This window comes from Schistocerca gregaria, chromosome 4, assembly GCF_023897955.1.
Source record: "Schistocerca gregaria isolate iqSchGreg1 chromosome 4, iqSchGreg1.2, whole genome shotgun sequence".
NCBI classification, from domain to species: domain Eukaryota; kingdom Metazoa; phylum Arthropoda; class Insecta; order Orthoptera; family Acrididae; genus Schistocerca; species Schistocerca gregaria.
This window is the reverse complement of record NC_064923.1, coordinates 29,164,142-29,180,486: the sequence shown is the minus strand read 5'-3', so window position 1 is coordinate 29,180,486 and position 16,345 is coordinate 29,164,142. Positions and strand designations below refer to the sequence as shown.

The 16,345-nt window shown below is 38.0% G+C and overlaps 1 protein-coding gene across 1 annotated transcript in view; it reads right to left on the bottom strand.

Moving 5' to 3' along the window:
• The window catches only part of LOC126267962 (40S ribosomal protein S25), a 30,799-nt gene extending 15,007 nt beyond the window's left edge, over positions 1-15,792 (bottom strand). Inside the window, exons 1-3 of the mRNA XM_049973296.1 lie at positions 15,690-15,792; positions 15,169-15,264; positions 14,315-14,498 (exon numbers count right to left, since the gene is read on the bottom strand). Of these exons, the coding sequence (XP_049829253.1) occupies positions 14,315-14,498; positions 15,169-15,264; positions 15,690-15,692 (283 nt within the window). The 5' untranslated portion in view covers positions 15,693-15,792. The remainder of the gene's footprint in view (positions 1-14,314; positions 14,499-15,168; positions 15,265-15,689) is intronic.
• Positions 15,793-16,345: the final 553 nt, after the last annotated feature.

The following is a 16,345-nucleotide window of genomic DNA, read 5'->3' as shown; positions in this document are numbered from 1 at the left end:
TAAAATTAAAAAATTACATTCCTTTATGCATTAGTTTAGATTTTATTGCAAGCATGGCAGAGGTCTGCACATTACTGTAAAATTGCACAGCACTTTTAACGTGATATTTTGAGAAAACGTCTGGCACTAAAAGGGTTAATGGCTGGAAGCTTTATTTGTGACAAGTCTTTGTTGTGTGTACCTACAACTCACCATGGTAAGTAACTTTCCTTTTCAATATTGTTGCATTCCATCCTGGATTTTCCATTGTTTGACATCACATCAATCAACACTCAACTGTGACTAAGCACATTCACAGTTTGCAAAATTATTTTATGTTAAACAGCTACTGCAGACAGTTTAGAAGATGTTTCAAACCCCCTGGGCATTGGAGAAGAACACTTAGGCCTAGGTGGCAGTGAGGCATCTTGCAGCTCCCCCATTTCAAGTTGCCATGGAACCACAAGCAGAAGACATCCTTTCAACTATGGATATTATATTCGTAGCAGAAAATTTGGCATTTATACACACCATACCTGTAATTAGTCCACATTAAAAAATAATAGTAACTATTTATGTGTGTGGCCATGCCAAACTAATATCAGCTGGCATCAGGTTCCAATAAATAAATTTGAATTACATGTAGACTACATGTTATTGCAATCTGGAACAAATTGCAAAAATAACGGCTTGCAACTGATTTTGGTTACTGTCAAAGTTGGCAACAAGAGGTACGCATGACAATTTGTTACAAGAGGTATGACATGCTGAGTTGTTAAGGGCTATGACAGGCAAACACGTCTGAAGTTCATTGGTGATATTTATTATACATTATCTCTCTCACAGAAGAACCTTCACACACTGCCTTTTTGTCATATTACTCTATTTCCTTATCAGTCTTATTTGGTAAGAGTTCCAGAGCAATAAGTAATCCACATACCCTACCGAAGTATGGCGGCTTGCATGTCTCTGATACGAATAACTGTACCACAGGTGGAACCACAGTGGAAGGCTATCTGTGGAGAGTCATGAGAAATCTGCAGTTCCTGATGATGGGCAACAGCCAGGATGACTAATTCCAGGGGCTAATCAAACTTATATTTCCCCGAGAATTCCACGTATGGGGAGCAAGATGGCAACAAGAAGTTCCTGACAAAGAGAAGGGAGGAGAGGGCAGGGGCAATCTCACAAATTTTCTTTCCTCTTGGTTGAGATAGTTTGACCACAGTTTTTAACAGTGGTAATTAATATGGAACAATATTCACATAATTAACATACTTCAAAATATTAAGTATTTTAAAATTTTGACATATAAAACTAAACATAGATAAATGCCAATGCTAGGTTAAAAAGAGAATTCCCAATATTCTCCTAATTTTTCCAATGTAAAATGTAATTCCCAGAAAATTCCAGATTTTTCAAAAGAATCATCAACCTGTATTTGTCATTTTAACATACAGCCAAAAAGGCCTTCCTACATTGGTACAGCACATGGCTGAAAGTAAAGAGAAGCTACAGCCACTATATTTCCCGAGAAAATGTAGCTTAATGATGATGGCCGCCTCACAGGTAAAATAATCCACAGGTAAAAATAGTTCCCCATTTATATCTCCAGACAGGGAAGATAACATTTGGAAAAACAAAAAGTGCTGGGTGCAAGGAATGTTAAATCCCTTTACCAGGTAGGTAGGTTGGAGAATTTAACAAGGAAAATGGACAGCCTGAAGTGAAATACAGAGAAATTAGCAGAGTCCAGTTACAAGAAGTGATCTACTTCTGATCAGGCCTACACGGTTTTAAACAATTTCAATCATGATAGAGTGCACACGACATAACTTGGTGGGTGACAGACTGCTGTGTAGACAGTAGTTAGTAATGTAGGGGAACCATCGGTTAGAATGTTGTCAGACTTCATTAGCTGCACTCCATTCGGTAGTCTGCTACTGACTGACAGTTATGTATGCGTACAGGAAAGTGGCAACAGCAATTTACACCTTTGTGAGGAACACTCAGCCATCGAACTGTGCACCTTAAAATACAGGGCTTTATGAAATATGTAACACGGAAAATTAATAACACAACATAAATGGAGGAAAAGTGACAACAATAATAGATCTGCGCTGTGTCATTTCCTCCATAAATGCAAGAGTAATTGACAGAAACTACGGTGCATTTATTTATCTTTCCCATTCAAACTCTGAAAATATGTTCATCTTGCAAAATAGAATTTAAAAAGAACACAAATACAGTGAAAAATATATATTTACTGACATCCTGCACCAGCAGTGCCTTTTGACCATCCTCAAATACAATAAATAAAGTATTGTGGCTATTATGCTGTGGTCAAATGGATTTCATATAAAAACTGTTTGAGGACATTTTCAAGGGGTGATCAGAGCTTTGTTGATTGTCTGATTCACACCCTGGCTCTAGTGCAACTGGCCATTGCCGATTGATGTTGTCCACTGTTGCTTCCATGATGGAAGACACTTGCACATCTTCATCACAGGGACCCAGATGTCATTCAATTTCATGCCCTCCTCCTTCCTATTAAAATTCCTAGGGTGGTTAACAAAATCTATGGCCTCTATGTATAGCATTTCACAGCTGCCAGTAGTTTAGTCTTATCAAAATGAATGTGTGTTCCCTCACATTTTTGTCTTGTTCCAAAGCAGTGTTATTCCAAAATTTTTGAGAAGTGCCTATGCAGCTCAGCTGAGGTGCAGTTGATTATCAATTGACAGAAGAGGTCTAATGAGAGCAGATTCAACTGACCTGCCATGGCATGGAAAGTGAGGATTGCAAATCAAAGTCTCTATATTACTATCAGTAAGAAATTCTGTAGTGGCAACTACAATAGAAGTGAGACTATTGCACAAGACTATTAGGAAGCATATGTTTACAGCGTCTAGCAGACATATGAAGAAATTAGATAATTTTCAGCCTAATCTGATTATCCATTTAGAAATTTCCCGCATAGTTATCAATTTATCCAGACATTTATCTGATGAGATATATGTGCTTGTTAGGGGTGGAAATTATGCTTCTTGTCGGCAAATTGTACTCAGAAGAAATAACAAGCAGTGCAGAAGCATGTATTCGTAGTGTGGACGCACAAATCCATATAAAAGCTTTAAGTGTATTGGTGGACACCAAACGTATAAAGAGAAATTTAAGTGTGGGTGAGAGGAATGCCTTATTCTCCTTACGTGACAGTCGTACTGAATGTGACCGACTATCATAGTAAGATTAATGACTTTCTAGACTCAGACCTGTAGAAAACTTAGTACAGACCACACTGACAAATTTCTTATGACTTCTATGAGGTTAGTAAAAAAGTCTTACAGAACATTGAGAAAAATCTGAACATTTTTATAGCTGTGTACCAATGTGACTCAAACATCAAAAATTTGGCACATTTTATCAGTAAATTAAACAGCACGGTGGTCCAGTCAGAGGACATATTAAGTTAGTTTGATGTATCACCATGTACTACAGTTGCACTCAATGAGGTGTTGCAACAGCTTAATCAGATTTTTCTTCCCGATATTGCGTAACTTTTTAAATATTGCCTCGCAACCATATATTTCAAGTGGAACAAGAGTTCTATGAACAGACTGGAAGCCCCTTAACCTCATTTATAGCTAATTTCTTCGTGGAAAAATTTCAGAAGCATGCACTGGAAACTGCAGTAATGTGGTACTAAGCAGTTCTGACACAGGCAAAAATAATAATCAATACTCTCACTGTCTAACTCACATGAATCAATCATGAAGATTAATTATGCGAGGTTCCATTACCGAGTCTTTACCTGTTTCCTTTTTAAAATCTTCTACCTGTAGTGTTTCTCTATGTCTATCGCAGATGGTTACTTTGTTCACTGCTTCATGTGTGGATCTTTCGGCACCAGCAATCCAGAAGGTGCTATTTCTTCATGTAATATGGCTTTAACTTGCACCCATACCAGCTCAATAGGATTGTAGTGGCAGCAATATGTTGGTATCCTGATTACTCGATGATGCTGTCCTAGATAATCATCTTGCAAGTGCAGTATTTTGGCTTGTATCCATTTACGAGCACAAGTAACTTGGCTCTTGTTTGTAATGCAGTGTGAAGAATTCCATACAACAACAGCCATGAAATAATTTCATCCTTTCTGGCATTTGAAGTAGGAGCCTTATTCATTTGCACGAAGTACAAGCTTTCACTGTTCATTACAATAATACAACTCTCCACTGGGTACGGAAGTAGCTGTAGTACAAACCACCACTTTGAGATAGCATTAAGTCACTTCAGAGTGGCAGTCATCTCAATGCTTTGACTTTGATGCTTTAAATATTAATTTACCTTTTGGTATTAAGCCTGTCTGCATGAACAGCATGTAGCACGGTAAGGCGTCTCCCTTTGCCCGCAGGAACCTTCAGGCCTCCAAGATCCTCATTTCTCTTCCAGCACATTCATCTACAACACTTTCAGTTCACAAGTTTCATTAGAGTAATAAATGTTATTTTCCAGCTTGTTTTATCTCTTGCATATTTGTCAAGAACACAGTTATTGTTTCTACAATGTCATTTCTCTTCAGTCACTGGTCCTTCTGTATTTGAATCCCATTTCTCTTAATGTTCTGAGCACAGCATATTTGCTGCCGTTGAAACTGTCGGCATCTTTGAAGTATGAACGTAATTTATCTGCGGTAGGATTTCATCTATTTTGCACCTTAATATATTCTCGCTGAAATCATTGAGCTCACTTGTAAATTTCTTTCTATTTCAGCACTTACATGGCAACTTAAAAATAGGTGACCCATTCTTCAGCGGAAGTGTTTGCTTCTCCTGCAATCTGACTAAACAGTTACCAACCTGATATTTGCAGCACTCAGCTGTTCATTCATGGCACTTGTCAAGACCGGGAGACAGTATGTTACCAGACTTGGAAGGCACTTCCAAATCTCGTCCAAAGAACTGACACATGAAAGACTATTTCCCCCTTTGTGTAATACAGGGTGAGATCAGCTTTTGCCACCCACTTATCAGACTGTTTCAAAATAACTTTCAAAATGACACCACATAGAGGGCTAAAGCCAAACACAAACTTCCTCCACACAGAACAAAGGAACTCTGTTGCATCAATGGCTGACTGGCTGCTATTGGGCAGCAGGTCACATGACATATCCAAACTTCTGCAAATCCAAATCTTACCCACCAAGTCAGGTAGCTAACACTAATGCAGGCATAGCTCCAATAAAGTAACAATGTGGGTGTAAGCTACTATAGGCAACAGTGAATATTTTAACTAAAGTGAAAATGAACCCAACACTCAACCACAGAACTATTTTATATGCAAACTATAACAGTAGGCAAAAAAGGTCCCTGGTAGATGCACTGGGCTTGGCATAATACTATTTTCTATACATCTCTGTTGTCACAGCTCTACTTATAACTACCCTTTTTGCTTGCTGGAGTCTGCTTCAAAGCTGAAAGCTTCAGGGATGAAGAAATTGAAACACTGCATTATGATTTAAAAAATTATTCATATGTTTAAGGGAAGCAAAAATTAATTGTGCTGAGAGACCATAAATCAATAGTGGGAAAAAGATGAGAAGGAAAAATAGCATGACATGAAATGGGGAAAAGGAAAGAGGAAGCTACTTGGTAGAATTTTGTACAGATTATAATTTAATCATTTGAAACAGTTTAAGAACCATGAAAGGATATTTTACACATAGATCAGACCTAGAGAAACCAAATGTTTCAGATGCATTATAAAATGGTACGAAGGATTTCAAAACAGATTTTACACTGCTAAACATTTCTAGAAGTCCTCAAATCAGATGGGAAGAGAATTTGGTTAGAAAGCAATACCAAAATTAGACAAGTTTTTCTATTTCAAGCAAAATAACCGAGAATGACAAATAAAGATGATATAACACACAGGCTTCAAATTGCAGCAAGAAAAATAGTCCTGAAAACACACACACATACACACACAGACACAGACACAGACACAGAGAGAGAGAGAGAGAGAGAGAGAGAGAGAGAGAGAGAGAGAGAGAGAGAGAGAACCATCACCTACTCCACCACTGAACCGATTTCAAGCAAACTTTGAATATATATCGCTTACTGTCAGGCAACAATTGCTCTGGGGGTAAGAAACACTTGTAATAGTTCAAGAGAGATGATGTAGTAAACAATGAGATGTGAAAAACTGCCTTATCGTGCATGATGTTTGAATGTAATACTTCTGTGCTACTAACTATGCTCATAAATTTCACAGGCTGTACCACCAAGTGCTGCTGAATGCTCCTACAAAACTGTTATCATGGTACCACATACTGTTCAGCATATATGAAAAATATTGATGTGTGAAAAACTGCTGCACTCTACACGACATTTAATGTATTACTTCTTTCCTACTAACTATTCACAATACAGGTTGCTTACAGTATCCAAGTATGCCACTGAACATACTTTCAAAATTATATCACTGCATGAAACATGCATCAGGAGATGTGACATCGAACACTCAGATCGTGAAAACCTGGCACATCATGCATGATGTTTAAATGTATTATTTCTTTGCTACTAACTCCATTTGCATCACATTTCACTGAAAGTCTCCACAGATGTCACTGAATGTACATACATAAATAGATCACTGTGTGACACACAGTTAAAGAGATGTAATATCCCCGATACCTGGCAGCATTTCACATTTCGACAGCTTTCAACTGCGGAGCACGAACTGTAGGCGAAAATGATAGTCAGCTATAGAGCTATGAAGGGATGTTGCCATAGAGATGTACAAAGTCATGTTGCAGACATCTAAGGCAGCTGCTTCCTGAGTGCAGAAACTCGTCTGGGATCAAATTTCTTAATTTGGATAATGAAAATCCAGAATGGAATGCAACAGTATTATGAAAAGGAAAATTGCTACTCACCATATAGCAGAGATGCTGAGTCACAGGACTGTCCCAAATAAAGCTTTCAGCCATTAAGGTCTTCGCCAACAACACACACAACTGCAGCCTCAGGCAACATGTGAGTCGCGTTGGTGTGTGTGTGTGTGTGTGTGTGTGTGTGTGTGTGTGTGTGTGTGTGTGTGTGTGTGTGTGTGTGCGCGCGCGCGCGCGCGCACGCGTGCATGCTCTATTGTTGAAGGCCTTAATGACAAAGCTTTATTTGTGACAGGTTTTATTCTCTCTACCTGCAACCCATCACATCCGTTATATGGTGAGTAGCAATTTTTTATTCCATGATTTCAAGGGTGTTCTCACAAACGCACATACATGAAATTTTTGATACTTCACTACAAAGTTTCTTTTGTTTTTGTTTAATAGAACTTCGGCAAAATGAATATGTGGACAATGCTAGGCTTGTCAGCTAACTGAATATAAAGTTTTACGAATACTTTCCTGAAAGTATTTGTCTGGAGTGTAGCCTTGTAGGGAGAAGTGAAACGTGAATGATGATAACTCAAAATGCAACATCACAGAAGAATGCTAAAAGATGAGTAAAATGAAAACTATTGAAAAGGATTGAAGTGAAAAGGAAAAAGGAAGAAGGAAGAAGGAAGAAGTGAAATTTAAGGCACAACCTAACCTATGTTTCAGTAGTTTTGCATATATCAAGAGGCTTGCACAGCACAATCTAGCATGGAGAGCTCCCTTTAACCAGTCTTAAGAATGAAAACCACAACTGGTCAAACAAGGGTTTCGTCTGCAATTTCCTCTGTGGGTGAACTATACTTTATGAGGACTGTTACAGAGTAACAGTCTCTAGCATCCACTTGAGCATTTGAGTCTATCGCAGTGTAATTGGCACAGTATTTCTCTACTAAATCTGGGACTGTAACAAGAATTTTACACGCACACACTGGGGCCAAAACTGAAAAGTTGACAGCTATACAGTTCGGCACTCAAGCAGTGAAAGTGATATTGTAAGGGACGATTCTCCCTAACACAAAGTGTGAATATAGTAACATAACCAAGAAACCAGCACTGACAAATGTTTATTAATGATCTTTCTTTCTACTGGCCAATAACCAATGAAAATTTTCTATCTTGTTAAATCAATCTTTTACTAGTTGGTGAATGACAAACCAGCTCCTTTGTTTCAGTGTCATAAGTTTCAGGCTAACATGGCGATCTTCATATTGCTAATATTTTCAATTACAAGGTGTTTTGAGCAACAGCTTATCATATGTCTCAATATTCAATTAATCTTTTTAAAATATTTTATTTGTAGCCACAAACATACTCTATGGTTTTTTTATTACTGTACTGCTCACCAAATTCTGCTACTAGTGCTTTGTGATAGAATTCAGGCCACACTGGAATACTTATTCCATTTTAAAAAACATTAAGTGAAAAATTAATTTTGCACATCTTACAGTCTGATATCTTCTATCCATAAACAACAGTTTATTTTCCTTATTCGTCATAGGTACTGCACCACACCAAATTAAATAAAACAATGTACCATATTCTAAAAAGTTTACAGAGGTAAAAACGCACAACAACTGCGCATATGGCTGATTTTAGCTCATTACCCTGCCGTATATGAAATGCATGTAGGAATCAAACTTTTGTTTTAATTTTTTTGTTGAAAATATCTCGTTTCAGTGTTCTGTTATTGGTTGTTATATACGACTAAAGGTCACTTGGGACACACTTATTTCCGCCTCTGTGCATTGCAAATCATGTCCTAACAAGTCGAACTTCATACATGGTTCAAGGTATCAGAATGAGGTTTTTTGTAAATGATAGCATGCAAAGAGGCACAAACATTGTATGACAAAACATCCACATTTTTTATTACCAGATATGAAAGTAACTTGCCTGCAGCTGTGAGAGGTTGGTGTAATAGGACACAAAGACATCAACAGTGCTTCAGTAAAAAAGGCAGTACATTAAAAAAGTCTTTAGCACCTGGGAAGCAGTAGAGGACGAGAACTCTTCCACCGCAGTTAAAGGGTTAAAAAGACCACTGCCCATGAAATTTTAGAAAAAGAAAAATTCACTACACATTCTGTAAAATGGCTCTTTTTTAAAGACAATACAGAAAAATCACACTAGTTCTGCCAAAAAAGCTTAAGCCTAAAACAGATGGCACTGGTCAAATTTACGAAAAGAAAAATCGGAACCAAGGTAAAAGCTTAGAAATACACTAACAAATTAAACAGCACGAATATTGCCAATACTGTACATAACCTGTAAATGTCTCAAACAAAACCAAAAACACTTTGCTTTTTTTTTAACCACCTCTTACTGAATCAGAACTGCCATCTGGCAGAGCATGAGCACAAGGACATCTTAAACAGAAAGAATGCCTACAGCAAGAAGCTGGTAGGAGACCCACCCAAACAAGTGAAGTGAAGCAGATTCTCATTCAGCAACTGATGGAAATATGCAATTAACTGCAAGTTTAAATACCATTAGAGTGGAGAGCAGTTACGAAGGTGGGTGAGAGTCAGATGCGCAGAAATGCGGAAGTGTACCATGTGACTCACAGCCTGTTTATTTCAGTCACTGTGCTCTGTGCTGACTGCATTCATAGTGTTCGCTATGAGTGACGGTATGCAACCATGCCAAGTGCTACACGAACAGGCAATAGGGATAGTGTTCCGTGTGTGAAAATACTTTAAAAGACAAACTTCCGTTGAATCCACACCAGCACAAGGTGCGGGTCGCACCGTTGTCAGATGCCAGGAGCAGAAAGCCTGTGGTGCTGCTTTGAAGATCGTTCAGAGAATATCCAGCGAAGCTAAGAAGTCAATGCAATTTTCAAAATACCAGGGAAGCAACACAACAGCAAAAAAAGTGAATGAACTAGGCAATTTTGCAAAAAACTTTTTTCAGCGGATAGCGTTCAGCAGGTATGCTGAAGGCGAGTATCCAACAGCACAGAAACTAGTTTCGTGTATGAAAGAAGCTGAAAATTCTAATGGAAGCAAATGGACCATGTTGAGGATACTTTTAAACATGGGGTTCGGCTATCAGAAAACAAACAAGAGTAGGAAATTATTAATGGAATGAAGTGATATTGTAGCTGCAAGGACTGTTTTTGAGAACAATGCAGAAGACCAGAGAATATGGCGCATCTCAAATTTATTACTTAGATGAAATTTTCGTTAATTAGAACCACACAAGAGCTGTGTGCTGGAAAATGAGTGATGGGTACAGTGGATTAGAAGTTCCTGTTGTAAAGGTAAGAATTATAGTACTTTATGTCTGATCAAGAAATACTGGCTTTATTCCCCAGAGTAAGCAGATTCTTAAGGCGTCTACAGCTAAGAATTCTGAAGATTACCACTCTGAAATGTACAGTGCCTTCAAAAGGTGGTTTACACAACTATTATTGCAAAATATTCCGGAGTCTTCAGTTATTGTCATGGACAATGCGAGCATCCACTCAGCACAAGTGAACAAAGCTCCAAATACGAACTCCAAAAAGGCACATATTATTGCATGGATGTCATCTAACAGAATACCTCATAACTCGTCGCATACCAGAGCAGAACTGCTGGTTGTTGTCAATCAACACAAGTCTGCATACAGAGTTTTTGAGACAGACGAAATTGTAAAGCAGTATAGACACCGTATCGTTAGATTATCCCGATACCATTGCCATTACAACCCTATCGAGCTGGTAGGGACTCAGGTGAACGCATATATTGTAGAAATTCAAAGCGGCAGATGTTGAGAGACTTACATATGAGTCAACTGACAGCATCTCAACATCTGTATGAGCAGCTTGCATAAGACATGCAGAAAAACTGCAAGATGAAGATTGCAACAGGGAAATTGGCAGGGACATTGTTATGGAACCATTCATCATAAATCCTGCCGAATCTGATTTATCTACTTCAGACAGCAAAGACAACGGCACGAATTTCTTGCTGTGAAGTATTTAATTATCAATTATTGTTACTTATGGCTGTGTGACTGCCTGCAGCAGCATAAAAAATTATTATTAGCTCAAGTTTCATCTTTGATCTCTTAACAATGCTGTTTTCTTCATAACACATTTCGTTCAATTAAGTACACATACTATAATGCCACAGCAGGTTGCAAATTAAAGAAAATTAGCTTTTAGTAACACACTACACTGTTTCTGATATCTTTATGCTCACAAATTATTAAAACATGAAGATGCTTTAAATGTCTTCGATCACTGTAGGTGCCTAATATAAGCAATGCAAAAATTGGTTTGTTTAACAAAACAAATTGCTGTCATTCAAAAGATGGAACACTAAACATTGACAGTATTTAAAGAAAGAATGAAGCTACATCACGATTACTGAGAAAGTAGTGTTTTGAGATTGAAGCTCTTCTGTCTTTGCTTTACAAACAAACTGTACTTTTGGAAGGGATCCGCCTTGACCAAACCACAATTGCGCTATCACCCAGAGACATTTCGTTGAGGTTTCAGCATCCCTGGGTTTCCATTTGCTTTATGTTATACAACAGGAAAAATATATATAGTTCTTAAAGTTTTTACAAATCTGCACATATACCCTGTTACCACATTAAGTGGTTTTCCTTTTTTTGTTTTTCTTTACAGCTGTTTTACTTCAGAGTGCCGTCTTGCATCACATAGAACTTAACGTACAGAAATTATTTATCTCAATATTTTATACGACTGGGAATGTTGCAGTTGAGTTAAACATTAATTCTATGTGGAAGGTTGCGTGTGCACGAGTGTAAGGATTCTCATTACTAAGAATTCAGTTCTTGAAGTTCACTGTGGAATGATGTTTACGTTAGTGCACCGTCAGTTGCCTCATTGGGTGAGCTGACGGAAGGGAATTGGCAGCGCTGCAACATATCTTCCCCCTTTCTCTGTGCAGAACAAGCGACACACCCGCCTTTGTAGCTGCTCTCCATTCTAGTTGGCTTTGGCCAATAATGTCATCAATGACTGACTGAATGCGTTTGTTCATGCAGTAATTATTCTAATCTTATCCTCAAAATTCCTGTATGAGTGATACTGACTCACTGATCGTTTTACATACCTAGAGTAATCATTTAGAGCTGGTTCCAGAATCTTTGTTAATAGGCTTTCTAAAGATAATTTACATCTACCTACAAGAGTCTGCCATTTCAGTCCCATCAGTATGTATGTGACACTCTCATGGATTAGACAAACCACTGACCATTGTGCTGCCCTTCTCTGGAAATGTTCGATATCTCCTGCTAGTGCTATCCAGTACAGGTGCCACACTGAGCAATTTTGTAGGATGGGTTGCACAAGTGATTCCTAAGCAATTTCTCTTGTTGAATGACTGCACTTCCCCAGTATTCTACCAAAAAGTTAAAGTCTACCATCTGTTTCACCCACAACTGAAATCTGTGTAATCATTCCATTTCATACCCCCCTACACAGTGTTACACCCAGGAAGTTGTGCGAGATGGAAGATTCCAATAGTGACTCACTGATATTACGGTCATAGGATACGTTTCTCATTTTGTGAAGTGCAATAGCAACATTGTTCTTCCTGAAATGGTGTTACATTTTGGTTTATGCCAATTCTATCTGATTTAGATCCCAGTTGTAGGGCAGTGACACACTACTTTGAGGCTGCTCTCAGCAATTTTATCCACAACATACACTTTCACAGCTGGTTCCTTTTCCTTTATTGTAGATAACCAATCAGCCTTCCCCTTTGAGCCATTGCAGTTTATTTCCCCATCTTGCAACCACTCTAACATTATAATCCTGAAATCATGTTTATGAAGTATTCTGTCAAACTTCCTACTGTGGTATGGCACATTATCCCTACAATCATAGAACTGGGTGGAATATTATGAACGACCATATCTGCAATCCCCCCTTCCCCCTAGTTTCGTTAAATTCAAGAAGTTCCCAAGTTAGTAAAAACAATTTCTTACATAAAACTTCCTAGCGAATTAAAACTGTGCGCCACATCAGGTTTCCAGGTTCGAGTCGCAGCCCAACAATTCTAATGTGCAAGGAAATTTGTTCTCCAATTGTAGTTATGTGAATAGTGTCACTTGGTAACAATGGGGACTCGCCTGGTTTATAAGATAAATTGCACTTCTGTAACAAATACTTGCAGCGAGTTCCTAGCACTTGCTCCACTGACTTCACAAAGCAAGCTTGAATAAGTTTTTGTTCTTATGTTAACACCTCAGGAAATGCTTACGGAAGTTACTTGCTATTAGATGCAAGCCTTTTGTAATACATCACATCTAGGGGCAGCTTAACAATGGCAGCACTCCGAGAATATCTTTCAAGTAGTGTCGATTTTCTCTGCTTCTATCAGCACTGGCGAAATAGTCAAGTTATTGTTGCCAAACAGTAGGTGCCTGTGTAACAACTGAGTCTATCAATATTATTAAATCATAGGAGAGGTAGGCAGGTAAGTGTCAGTATATTAGAAGTGCTACTATTATTAATGAACACTGATCCACATACCTTCTCCAATAATTTAATTAAAAACATAGATCCACCTATGTCCATCTAAAAATTTTCTCATGGGTTCTCTGGTCTTGTCCTGTTTGACTGCTTACTCATGGTCAGTTCCCGTCACTAACCGCACATACAATTACCAACTGCAACACGCAATAGAAAAGCCACAGACACCATAACCAAACTTTTAGCCTAGGACTGAGCTATATAGGTGAAAAAAGTGTGATACCACCTGTGCGTGCGTGTGTGTGTGATTTCACTGGGTTTAGTCAGCACTGGTTATTGTGAAATTTGAGGATGCTATAACCAATGTTGTAGACGCCATGTTAAATATGCTCAAGATAGGTGTTTTCACGTGACATGGGTCGAAGCAGTTAAGATGATCTGTCTCCAGTAACCCTAAAACCATCTTGCCACAACACTAAAAAAATACAACTGACCACCCCTCCCCCTGAAGCAGCAGCTCCCCGAACCCCCCAGAACTGTGTCCCACCCCCAAATACACAATTCAATATTTATAACTACCCTGCATGCCCCTACAGTCCTACTTAATGAACTTCACTGCAAAGAAAGGATCAATCAACAATAGTTCACTCAACCACGGGGGGGGGGGGGGGGGGGGGGGGGGAGGTAAGATATGTAACAACACAATAGATTAACAGAATGGCTGGAACAGTATCGCTTTCTCAAGCATGTCATTTTAAATAAACCACCAGATGTTCTCAGAAGCACCTCCACAGGCATCCACAAGATCAACTGCATATCATCACATATACATAATCCACACTATCCAGCAATCTCACAAAGTTTTGCAGTAAATTTGTGATCACTGCCATATTTACCATCCTCTCCCACAACATGCTGATACTTGTCTCTACTCTAATCCACAACTGTCTCAAACTCACCTTTTTGAAGCAGTTCATCCAAAGCGCGCCTAGCCAAAGATCCTCGTACTTTTAACCTTTCACTAACAACAGAAGGTGTGATGAGTTTGTAAGCAGGTACTTCTTTCAACAGTTTCTCATATGTTGCCTTGTCAAAGAGCACCTGGTTGTTCAGCTTATCACGAACTTTTCCTTTTGACCACTTCTGCAATAAACATGGGAATATGTTAGAGCTACTAATTATCTGTAAACATCTGAACAAAAGAAATTACTCACTCAGACTCATTAAATCAGCTTTTGCCATCACGGTATTCTGGAGTTTGTGAAGTCATCATATATGTAGACATGAATGAAAATTCTGCTATCACATAAAAAGTATGACCTTCGGGCACTTGAAACACTAAATTTAAATGTTATATATGTTAACTTGTGCGAATGTGCGCGCCACTAGTAGTATCACACTATCAGTTTACTTGTATCCACAGACAAACTATAACTTCGAGGATTAAATTGTAACATTAATACACACTTAAAACAGGGAATGAATACCATGAAAGACATTACATTTACTTTCTTCCAAATGCAGTGCCAGTTAAAAGCAGAACATCAAACTTTTGTCAGTAGAACACATTACGGCACGTTTTTATTAGAAATGATCCCCCATTCCGAAGTTAATACAACAAAAATTGTCTTTGTTTTGAAAATGAGAATGAAAGCTGCATAAGTAATAAAATGGAGATCACAAAAGTTTCGATTTATAATTGATATCTGCATTAGAGGGGGTGCTACATGAAAATCAACCAAAACCAACACCTCAAAGTTATTTGTAGTACATTGCTTAACATTACGAGACGGCAGCTAACCTATTTACAAACCTTCTTCTTAGCTTTGCCTCCAGATCCTCCTTCCTTTTTTTTCTGGGTTTTCTGAGGTTGCTTTGAAGAACCCCCTTTCGAATCCTTTTTGGGCGGCTATAACATAAAAATTAGTATTACACCACACATATTCGTCACTAACACACAGTAAGTTAAAATAATTGCACCCCTTCGAAAGGTTAAGATGAACGCTAATTTTATCCGATTTACAACAAACTACACATCTGGTTGCTTCAATTAATTTAATTCAGTTCCATAAAATTCGGGTAGATTACAATCTAATTAAAAACCATAACGCATAATTAAAACACTCCACACGAGAGCCTAGATCCAGCAGTTCGGTCCATGTGGCCACATTAACATCAAATTTAACCTCGTCACAAACGCATTTGGAAAAAAATTATAACTAAAGACGTATCGCGGCATCTGCAACGGCACATTAACTGAATAAATAAACATAAATAACAAATACGTTTCAATCTAAATTTTTAACACAAAATCTCAAACCATCTAACACTCACCATGGCTGCAACACGAACAGGAACAGGAAACACTAGCAACGAAGCTGGGTTTACATCAGTGGGACAAAGTCGTAGAACATCTTATCCAGGAAAGTGGAGTATGTTTCTAACTGCATTGGAAAAAAGCTATGAAATCAGAACGCTCTCAACCCGTATATTCCATCAGAAAATAAGGATTCGTAAACGTATTAACTCATCGAATTCATATGACAAGCGATAATTTGAGTACGTAAGGACAGCGTACTTTGCCTTTTTTCAATCTGTTTTAAGGTATGGGTTAATACTCTGAGGAAACAGCCAAAAATAAATGAAATTATGGGGATCCAGAAGAAAGCAATCAGAGTAATGGCTAAGGTAGATAATAGGACACATTGTAAACCATTGTTCATTAAATAAATAATTTTAAGAGTTATTAATTTATATATTCTTGACAGCGTTACCTACATATTTGCTGAACTACCTAAAATAAGTATAACAAATCAAAGGCATAACTACAAGAACCTGTACGTCTCTGCCGTTGGCACAAAATAGATTAGCTAAAACTGCCAACAGTCATAAATATAAGACAATTGAAATATATAACAAATCGTCTAAGAATGCGTCAATCAAGCTAGACAAATTATTTAAAGAAAATGTACATAACTTCTTGTTAACTA